General features: G+C 38.1%; 2 protein-coding genes across 7 annotated transcripts in view; both read left to right on the top strand.

Moving 5' to 3' along the window:
* Positions 1 to 11,604, top strand: part of srpk1b (SRSF protein kinase 1b) — a 257,960-nt gene that overhangs the window by 150,107 nt on the left and 96,249 nt on the right. The gene's annotated exons all lie outside the window — the stretch shown is intronic.
* Positions 1 to 11,604, top strand: part of kif21b (kinesin family member 21B) — a 118,063-nt gene that overhangs the window by 74,059 nt on the left and 32,400 nt on the right. For all 6 annotated transcript variants that reach the window (XM_049471783.1, XM_049471779.1, XM_049471780.1 and 3 more), the window contains exons 25-26: positions 949 to 1,023; positions 5,295 to 5,408. In XM_049471783.1, the coding sequence (XP_049327740.1) occupies positions 949 to 1,023; positions 5,295 to 5,408 (189 nt within the window). The remainder of the gene's footprint in view (positions 1 to 948; positions 1,024 to 5,294; positions 5,409 to 11,604) is intronic.

Genomic DNA, 11,604 nt, shown 5'->3' with positions numbered 1-11,604 from the left:
TCAGAATGACCTGCTTTAAAATGTACAAATATTTGTAATTATTTTTCTAAAACATGAAACCTGTTTTGCTGGATTTAATTACTGTAATGAGCAACATGTAAATGGAAAATGACCGCAACCACCCCCACGATGTTTGTATAACAAATACTGTTTGGTCACACATAACACACAGACTAGAGGCTACAAAGGTTACAAATATTGTATCACAATTGATGCCACAACACAAGGAGGGTGAAGACTAGAGGGTATCCTCTGATACATGTGAAGTCAGACTCCGCCTCTTTTCGAGCTGCAGCTGATTTGGCATTGCCGAGCAGCATCACACTCGTTGTTGATGTTGCACTCGGAGGAAAGCGCAGTGACTCGGTTCTGATACATCAGCTCACAGACGCATTGTGCTGATCAACATCACCTGAGGTGCCATCTACCCACCCACCCAAAGCAGCTAACTGTGCTCTCTCGGGTCTCTGGCAGCTGATGGCAAACTGCATGATCAGGATTCGAACCAGCGATCTCCCGATCATAGTGGTGGTGCTTAGCCCACTGGACCACTTGGCACCCCTAGAAAAAAAAATATTTTACCCTACTTTTTGAAAGCTTGGGGATTTCTATTGATATATCCATCCATTAAGATAAGAACCCCTGCTTGCCATGATTGCTTTGCTATGTAACTACATAATGTTGCCTTGAGGCAAAAAAATTAAAACACTGCTCTATTAAAACACTGTTTCATTTCATATATATATATATATATATATATATATATATATATATATATATATATATATATATATATATATATATATATATATATATATATATATATATATATATATATATATATATACTAAATTCTCATTAGGGGATGTTTTAATTAACACAGTGACTAAAACTAAAATCACTGGATCTGTTGTGAGTAGATTTTAATATTTTGTGTATGTGGTTTAGTCCCAGGCAGTCCAGAGTCTCAGACCCATCGTTCCCACTGACAAGGAGGCAATCTTATGACAGGAGCCAGTACAGGTAACTAACTGCTCTTCTAAAGCTTTCTGCTTCTAATGTGTTGCAAACAATCTTTTATTTTATTATCTTTCAATTTAGACATGTTTTTTTTTTTATCTTTTCTAAAAAATAAAATTGGTTTAAAAGGAATAATTCATTTGTGTTAGTATTGTTTAGCTTCCATGGGGCAAAAATGACAAAAGTCATGGGACACAATAGCAGATTCTGTCCCATGACGTATTGTACTGTAAGCTGATAAGCAAATGTATATTTTTGAGTGTTTTTATTGTTTGCACATTATAAATAAACTCATGTGGATTTTATGTAACTCTGTTAGCTTGATGCACCTCGGGTCAATTATCCCAGAAAATCCAATACTCTCTACCAAGACTCTCTAGAGTTGGAGCTACCCTTAATATAGAGTGGAACTTTTGTTTTTTGTCTTATAGTCCAGCATGTTTCAGATCACACAGATCTCAAATACAAGCTGCCTTGATAGCCCAGCTGTACATGCTGCACTTAAATGTTGAAATGACTAAAAATTTATATTCCTACTACACTAGTGGTGATGATAAATAACACAGATATGGTTAGGGAACCTTACCGAAGCTCAGTGATCACCTGTTTAGAAGAAAAATAGCCAGTGTGCTCGTTTCCTTTGCAGCAGCACACTGTTTGCTTGCTGTTGTGTTCTATACCTGGCAATCCAGTATGTGGAAATGGGCCTGGGAATGGTGGTGGGCAGATTAGGAGCCCACAACCTATACAGATAACAGTGACATACCTTACAGTTTAAATTCAAATTCAGTTCAAAGAGCTGCCACTGCTCAAACTCAGCATCTTTCCTTAATATTGGATGATACATCCAGACCATGTTTTTACGAGTTACTGCAGAAAATAAAAATAATTCTTAAAAGTCCTTTAAAGGGATGATATAACTACTGTTATTCCACAGGTTATCCACAGTTGCAGTAAACACGTGTGGCACACAGTAATCATGAGCTTGTGCTGCTTTAGTTTTTGCCTGAGATGATGAGATACAGTGTGTGGAAGTTAAGCCACTCTAAAGAAAGATGAAGAAGAAGATGTCATCCTTGTCCTTGTCTGTATCGTTGTATCATTGCTGCATCGCTGTGACTGCATCCTGCGGTTGCATTTCACTGTGAATGTGTAGGTGACACGTTTTAAAATGCAGCGATGCATGAAATCGCTTTTGTGTTGTTGGAAGTGGCTGCATTTGCGTTCTTGAGTGGAGGGTATGTTTCTGGTCTATGTCACGTCAAGTTCTGCAATAGGAGGAGTTGTTTTGATGTAGGACGGTGGAGATATAGTAGAGGTGTGCTTTAGCATCCATGCCAAAAATGAAGCATATAATAAAATATTTTTTTCGAAAGCATACATTACAAATGGCACTTTTACATACTGTGGCGTAAAAAAGTATTTGCCACCTACAAATTTCTTTTGTTTTTGCTTTTTTGTCATACTAATATTTTTCCAATTATCAAACAAACTTTGATGTCAGACAAAGATCACCTGAGTAAATACAAAAAGCACTTTTTAAAAGTGTGAAAAGTGTTTGCCCCCTGTCTTTCACATCTCTGTGGAGGAATTTTGTTCCACTCTTCTTTGCAGAATTGTTTTAATTCAGCCACATTGGAAGGTAGTCCAGTATGAACCACCTGTTTAAGATCATGCCACTGCATCTCAGTCTCAAAAGACTTGGACTAGGCCGCTCCAAAACCATGGAGACCATTTTCAACCAGTCTCTTTTTTTATTATATAATCATTAACAGTTACCTTAATGAGGTAAATGAGGCCTGTAGTTATTTAAATGTTGTTCTGGGTTCTTTTGTGACCTCCTGGATGAGTTGTCCATGCCCTTTTGGATTTTGGTCAGCCGCCGGCCACTCCTGGGAGGGTTCACCAGTGTTCCACATTTTATTCATTTGTGAATTATAGCTCTCACTGTGAGTCCCAAAGCTTTAGAAATTAGTATTTGTCAATGACTAAATGTTCTCATTTTCTCATCACGGCATAATGTGTTGTTGCTTTTTGAGATCTTTTAGCTACTTTATGTTGTCAGGCAGGTTCAATTCAAATGATTTCTTGATTCTACAGGTCTGGCAGTAATTAGGATGTGATCTGGTTGTGATTGGTGAAATTGAATTTAGATTTTCAAAAAGTGTGATTATTGACAGTTAATTTACACTTTTTCACGCAGGGCTAGATTGGTTTGGAAATATTTTTCCCTTAATAAATGAAATCATTGTTTAAAAAGTGCTTTTTCAATGTATTCAAGTTTTATTGGTATGATATTTAGGTTGGATTTATAATCTTAAAAATGTAACTATGACATAAATGTAAAAACAAAAGAAATCTGTAAGGGGGAAATACTTTTTCGTGCCACTGTATACATATATATATATATATATATATATATATATATATATATATATATATATATATATATATATATAAATATTTGTTGTATAAAATCACAAAAATTCTAATAATTAAAATATCTAAAGCCATAATATGCTGAAATTAGATTGCTTATCTTTTAGGGCTGTCCCTAACGATTATTTTTTAAACGATTATTCTAACGATTATTTTTTTCGATTAGTCGACTAATCTATTCATTGAGAAACATATTTAAATAATTATTTTACGTTTTAAAGCAAACGATAAATTACTATATTTATATATAATAACAACAACAACAACAACACAAGCCTACTAAACCAAACCCCACACTTATAATCACTTACATGTACAGCACGTTGTTTAGATCTATAACGCTAAAAATGGATAAGCTCCCATACACCACCTCCGTGTGTTGCACTGTTTTCTGTGACCGCTAGATTTTGTGACCACTGGCAAGTAGTTCTCAGCAGACCGGTGCACTGGCCGATTCGAAACGTGTTCGTTTCTAATGTTTACCCCGACTGGCCAAAACGGTTAAGTTTAGGGCTGAGGGTAAGGTGTAGGTATAGAAAGCTTCCGTTTTGCCAATGAACGCTCATAACCGTGAGCACTGGTCACAAAATTCCGACGGTGACAGAAAACGGTGTGACACCGCAGCGCCGACGGCGCTAGCTAAAATAACTTAAGGCAGCTAGCTTAGCTAAACACCTGAACTTATGAATAATGCTACTGTTTCTGGAAACTGCGAAATGCCATGCACAAATATAAACCAAAAATGTATAATTTCTGCCTGTGGCAGGCTTAAAACCTTTGGTAGACAGCCTTAAGTCTTTTTAAGGACACCCGCGGAGACCCTGATGTAAACGGTAACTTACTGTGTGACCCTGTTGACATAGTGGTCCTGGATGTTTGCGCTTCAAGTGCTCCTTTTGCACGTATGGCAGAGGACCACATTGTTGCCCTTTTGCGTGAAATGCTCCCAAACTTTAGATGCCCGCTGGCGTTTTTTTTTGTAGCTGGAGATTGCTCTCCGGAGTCCAAGCTCTCTAGAGCTTAGATTCTCTGCCCGAACCCGACATGACCCGAGGCCCGCCCGTAAATCCGACCCGGGCTCCAGAAAATAGTCCGAGATGTAGGCGTCTGTTTTTTAATTATATTTTTATTTAAAAAAAAATAACGAAAACTGAAAGTGAAACTAAACTAATTTATTTATAAGCGCTGTTTTCACTACCGCAGTTCTACAGCGGGGGTGTTGTGCCGATTCTGTCCGCGAAGCGGGAGTCAGATTCAGCAGAGAGTCGGATTCGGCACAAACGCGGCGGCACCTCGCGGTCCGCGGTGTCAGTTGTAAGCGCTCGCGCTAGCCGCAAAATACGGCAGAAAACACTGAGGGAGCTGCAGAATTATGAATGGGACTAGAATATGAGCACGAGGAGATCAAAGAGAACCTTCACCTGTGAGTAGAACAAGCAAATCTCTCTCTCTCTCTCTCTCTCTCTCTCTCTCTCTCTCTCTCTCTCTCGCACGTGAACTCCTCCGCGTTTGACTTGCAGAACTGTGTTTAGCTGTTCTTAAAAATCATTTTAATTAAATAATAGTTCTATGCTTCTATGTTACCGTGTTAATTAACATAATTCTGATCATATTTCGCTCATTAAAACAGCCCGAAAACAGCCAGTTGGAATTTTTGGGCCCGATCTAACCTCTAATGCTCTCCACAGGCGCCGCCATGTTTACGACGCGCCGACGCACGTTATGCAAATCGATGTATTTTTGTAATCGATGACGTCGATTATGTCGATGCGTCGCCCCAGCCCTATTATCTTTACAGAAGTATTACAGAAGTTGTCCACATTTCTTGTTCTCAGGCCTCCTGAGGTAGTGTACACACCTCCATCCTCCCCTCCACTGCGTACCCGCAATGACCGCAACGTCTTCTCCCGCCTTACCAGCAACCAGAGCCAGGGGTCTGCACTGGACAAGTGAGTACTGATACACTCATACCCATGCTTTCTTTAAAGATGATTATCTGTCTAATTGATCATTCCTCCTATATTTGTGTGTTGTATTTTTGGTGTAATGTAAACCGTATGTAAGTTGAGGGCCTGTTCTTCTAGTAGATTCTTAAATTATCATTGTAAGCAATCATTTCCACCTGGAAAACTGATGTAAAACATGTTTTGTATGTTTATGGAGCCAATATAGTGATATATGATGATGCACAGTGTTTTAAGACAAAGTTGTATTTTAGAGCATTTTTTTAGAACCCATTGTTATTTGTTCTTGGTAAACTCAAGGTCTTTTTTCCCTTGATATAATTTAATTTGTTTTCACACCAGGAAAAATGCAGCTGTAATGAGACATATTCAGTATGTTTTGTCAGGATGTTGACATTGATGTGCATTGCCTTTCATCAATATATGTAAATGGTCAGTGTAACAATAGTAGTAGCAAGAGTTCATAAATTCTCATAGTTTTCACTTGATAAACTGATGTAGAACATGTTTTGTATATTTTGTACTGTAACATCACAAGTGGCAACCATCAGGGGTCCAAGCACATTTCACTAATATGAATCCAATAGACCAGTGGTTCTCAAACGGTGGTATGCAAAGCATTTCAGGGAGGTACACCAGATGACATCAAGTTTGTTTGTGTTCAGTGTTTAACCTGGTAGACCCTGTTTTGATAGGTCCTACAACTGAACCCTGTGGAACTCCATGATTCACAATATTTTCTGAATTTACAAGCAAATATAATCAGTTATTTGCAGATTGCAAATTGGGTAAAGCCTACAGTAGCTTTACCCAATAACCTACAGTAGCCCCAGTAGGTGGCTATTATTTTAGTTTAATCGTCGGTGGTAGGTTGCTTTGAAAGTTTGAGAATCACTGTGATAGACCATACATGATGCACAGTGTTTTTAGACTGGTCTTATATATGATAAATAATTCCACAGAAGTGTTTCAGGGCGTTTTCACACCTGAATAAGTTGAGGAGTTTGTAAAGTTCGAGTCTTTTTCCTCTTGGTTTGGTTTAGTTTGTTTTCACATGGCAGATGTAATGAGATGTAATCAGTAAGTGTTGACAGTAAGTTGAGGGTCAGTTCTTTGCAGCTGCCAATTAGGGCTGGATTTGTGTTTTCCCAGCAGATATGAAAGTCAGAGCCGATCGTCGAGTTCATCAGTATCGCCTCGTATTCCCCTATGATTAATACAGCTGCTAATTCCCAGCTCTGATAGGTTCTGTGAGCGCGCCCAGTGTGAGCCGCTTGAAGCACAGTAGCAGGATCGCAGAGATAACAAGGGGCCGAGACCGCGAGCTCGGGTTAGCAGCGCGGCTCCTGTGGATACTCATTATACCACGGCGAGTGGGCAAATTAGGGCAGGATAACCAATTATTCCACCTTCTGAAGATGGCTGTCTTAGCCTTTTCCCTCCGTAATCGAATCAGCAGTGCCTGAGATTGCCATACAGGCTGAGGCGGCCGGTGGATTGCCTGTCATGGAGTTATCTCGTTACTTTTCAGCCTCGCAGAGTATTGGCCTGTGTGTGTGAGGCGGAGTGAGTCTGAAGAGTGGCACATCGCTCAGGAGACTGCAGGCTCCTCCACATACCTTCTGAAAGCCTGCTGACGCATTTCTCACTTTTTACATTTCAGATTTTATTTGTGTTGTCTCAGTTCTAGAGCAGTTACAGGATATTAGGGATGCACCAAAATAAAAATAATACTAAATACAGAAACTGAACCAAATTAATAATTTAGTCTAAGTCTGAATACTAAATACGGAAATTACAAAAAATGAATCATTTGACTGAAGTCAGCATACTAAATACAGAAACCTAAAATATTAAATATAAAATATTTGGCCAAAAAAAAAAAACTAACAAAATAAAACATTTTGCAGAAGTGTGAACACTAAATACTGAAACCTTACAAAAAATAAACATTTGGTGGAATTCTAAACACTAAATACCGAAATTGAAAAAAAAAAAAAATTTATTTGGTCGAAGTCTGAAGACTACATACCGAAACTAAACAAAATGAAACATTTGGCTGATGTCTGAACACTACGTACAAAACTGAACAAAATTAATAAATTGGAGGAAGTCTGAATATAAAATAATGAAACCTAACAAAACTAAAAATTTGACCTTAGTCTAAATACTAAATACTAAAATTGAAAAAAAAATTAACATTTGGCCAGTGTCTGAACACCGAAACATAACAAAAAATATTTGGCGGAGATCTGAATAATAAATAGCGAAACCTAACAAAATTAAACATTTGGAGGAATTCTGAATACAAAATACTGAAACCAAACAAAATTAAACATTTGACTGAAGTCTGAATACTAAATACAGAAATTCAACAAAATTAATAATTCAGTCGAAGTATGAATACAAAATACCAAAACCTAACAAAATTAAATATATGGAGGAATTCTGAATACAAAATACTGAAACCAAACAAAATTAAACATTTGGAGAAATTCTGAATACAAAATACTGAAAACTAACTAAATTAAATATTTTGCAGAAGTATGAATACAAAATAATGAAACCAAACAAAATTAAACATTTGACTGAAGTCTGAATACTAAATACAGAAATTCAACAAAATTAATAATTCAGTCGAAGTATGAATACAAAATACCAAAACCTAACAAAATTAAATATATGGCAGTTTATGACTTTTTTTTTTTTAATTTGGCAGTTTTTTTTTACCACTGTGAAAATGAAATAGCCTAAGTGTAAAGCAGTTGCCATACTACAAGAGCTCAACGTAACAAAATGTTAAAAACATTTTTTTAACATTCCTCAAATTTTTTATAAATGATTCCGTCTTTTCACTTATTTTCCCGATAAAGCACCAAAAGTGTTTTTGTTTCCATTTTCAGCCACATCATTTTGGTTGCCAAATATTCGGTGCATCCTAAGTAGCCATATAGATCAGCATGAATAGTTGTTTTGGTTGTGTGGTGCATCACTGTTATTTATAATCAGGATAAAATCAAAAGAATAAGACATTGTGGAGTTCAGTCCTCTGCCAGCTCTCCTCTTTACACAGAGGTTCTTTTCGTTTTTTGCAGGTGTGTATTCGTGCTGTGCTAAAAGCCGTGTTGATTAATCTGCACTCTCCGAAGCTGATCAGTGGCAGTGTCCTAAAGTGAGAGAGATAGACACTTCATTAACCCCGGGTTCACTCCGTCGGTACGCTGTGGTTTCCGAGGTGGCTCTATTGTTTTCCCCTGACTGTGAGATATTGCCTGCGCTCTGCTTGAACTTCTCTTCACTTCGACTCGCAATTTGAGCGAGTTCAGTCGGGGTGGACCCTTATTACACCGGTCACTGTGCATTGACCCTCATCAGATCTTCCTCTGAATGAGAAAATCTTAAATTATATGAGGGCATTTTCTGGTCCGGTTAGAAATCTTCAGCAGAGGGTTTCATAAGAGTTTCATAAGAGTCGAATTAGTTTCATACACTGTAGGCTAGGCCTGGATGTCATTAAAGGCTGTTCCAAACTGATTGACAGTTTATATAATTTTTAATTGATTGATTAACAAACAAATACTAAGACTAAGGTTATCTCCACTAATGTTACTATCCTGTACAGTTAGACATGCTGTTCACATGGAAATCGTCTAGATTGTGAAGAAGTAGTAAACTAAGGGTGTACCTCTCTCACACTAGGCAATCTGTGCAGTGCCTGGACACAGTTACCCTTCCAAAGCACGGCTTGTTTGACTAGTGTGATTGGTCCGAACCGTACCCTGGCCCACTTGAAGAGTTGGGCAGGAGCACGGTTCACTTGGACTTAAGCACAGTAATCATAAAGTGTGAGCGCTATCAGTGCCCAAGCTCGCAACAAGATAATGTCACTGATGCAAAGTTCCTGAAAACAAACACGGTGGTTTGTGCCGAAAACAGCACCCCCGCCAGGAAAAGCACCCAAGCACCCCCTCTCAGAAGCATGCGCTATGCCACTATGTATGTTTTTGTAAGTAAGTAATTTAGAGCGGATTATCTCTGCTTTAATCAAGAAGGTGTGCTCCCGAGAGAGGGTGCTTTTCATGGCAGGGGTTCTGAATTCGTCACAACACTGGCAAGCCCACTGAGCAGTGAGTGGGGTCATAAGTGCGCTCCATTTCACCTTAAATCCTGCATCCTCTGCAGTCTGTTGCACCATTTAAGGTGGAATGGGATTTTTTTTTTGTGCTTTCTATGAATAAAATTGCCATTAAACATTGAAACTACACATAAAACAGTAGTAGTTATCATAATGTTTAATGGAAAAATTACTTTTAATGGGTTTCTTTGATCGCTTGTGCCAAACCATCTTGCCATTGATTCTCATAGTCCTCTGTTTTTTTAAAGGTGCCTCTGAAAAATCTCTGTTTGAAGGACCAAATACTCCTTAAACTTCCCCTAATCTACCCCTCCAACCTAACAAGAATCGGGACACCCATAAATGTGAATGCACAAAAAAATAGGAGTAGATATCAGTGGTAGGACCAAGGGGTGAAATGGAGGGGTGACTGGACCATACTGTCCACTCTTGCAAACAGCTTATGCTTTAAAATAATTACATAATTATCTGAGGTGGAGTATGGGAATATAATTGTTTGCTAATAAACGTATACTGCAGACTGTCAGGCGTACACTGCTTAGGTTTACAGAAAGCAGTGCCTAATAAACAGCCTGGTTTCTAATGTTCTCAGTCTGGCAGGATTAGATAGGTGGTGTTCTGCTGGTTTCTGTGGGTTCAGTCTGGCACGGCTGATGTTTCAGCCGCTCTCTGAAGCATATGGCTGTTTTGGAGAGCACTTCAGTCTTTTTTTTTTTTTGTATTGTTTGTGATTTGCTCTTGCAGTGCTGTTGTTTCGCAGCTTTTCCCATAGTTATGGAAAATAGGGGAAAAAAGATTCAAAGGCTTCAGCTAATTGGTGCTGTGTTTGTTGCAGTGGTGCCAGCTGAACTCATAGAGCAGAACTCTTAAGGAACTTGTGTTTTTTCTGAACAGACTGATTCAGGAAACTTCTCAAAGCTACCACAGAGCTTACAAAGTACCGGTTCTACACAGTGACTATAGAGAAACATGAACGCCATGTAGACCTGTCACGATGTGTATGTATTATATGTATTATAATTTTTTTTTTTTTGGTATTTTTAGTTTGCACCCAGTATGTATTCATCAGTATGTTCGTATTTTTTCAGAGCACAGAAAACTTTATTTATTCCCTGCAGACATTGATGTTTGGAGATGATAAAAAGTCACACATGGCATTTGTTTTTGGAGAGCAGACAGGCTGGTTGGGTGTGTTCCTCCTGGTGAAAGATCATTTATCTAAAAACATACCCCTCTTGAGAGTACCACCGCAATTAAGGTTTTGTATGTTTGTATGTTTTTTTTTTCTGAATATGTTGATGATATGTATGAACTAGATTACAGTTTTCTTTTGGTAAACAAAACACACCATTTCAGTGAATTACTTCCACATTTTTTTTTTGTTTTCAGGAAAACATTTGCTCCTGTTTTACATTTAAGATCAAGTTGGGCTTCATTCTAGGTTTATTGCTCTTTTCTGCAAACTGTTAAGGATCAGATTAAAGAAAGGGTTTTCCTTTTAAATGCAAAATCTTGTATTGAAAATTCTGTGTAGTCAAAAACGAGGCCTAATTGATGTCTGGGGCAAATGATTAAATTCTGAGCTAATTCAGTGTATAATTTTAATTTGATCAAATCAGAAGCTTTAAAACTCTTTGAAACCTCCTATATTTGTTCGTGTTTCGTCAGTACATGTTGTTTTTCTCTTCTCGAGTGTTTTGTCAATTTACTCTTATCTTAATTCACAGCAACAGATCCCCAATGTTCAAAATATGCTTTTTTTTATATTTTTGATAGACAATGAAGTGTTTTTCCAACCCAGACCGGCTCAATAAAGCGACTCAATTTAACAGGACAGCTCTGTGAATTGAAGTATGAAATATTTATGAGACAGAGTGTGGTGTGATGAAAACACAGCGCCGGTGGGCTCGTAAATGTCTCGGGTGGGCTTAGGAGCACAGGAGCAAATGTTTTGAAGATTGCAGCCGAGAGTGGGCTCGCCACGTCCTGTGATGTCCAGTCGGATATCATTCTAACCCAAACCCTGACCAGCTCTGCATACTCTCT

This window comes from Astyanax mexicanus, chromosome 24, assembly GCF_023375975.1.
Source record: "Astyanax mexicanus isolate ESR-SI-001 chromosome 24, AstMex3_surface, whole genome shotgun sequence".
NCBI classification, from domain to species: Eukaryota; Metazoa; Chordata; class Actinopteri; order Characiformes; family Acestrorhamphidae; genus Astyanax; species Astyanax mexicanus.
This window is presented reverse-complemented; position numbering and strand designations above follow the sequence as displayed.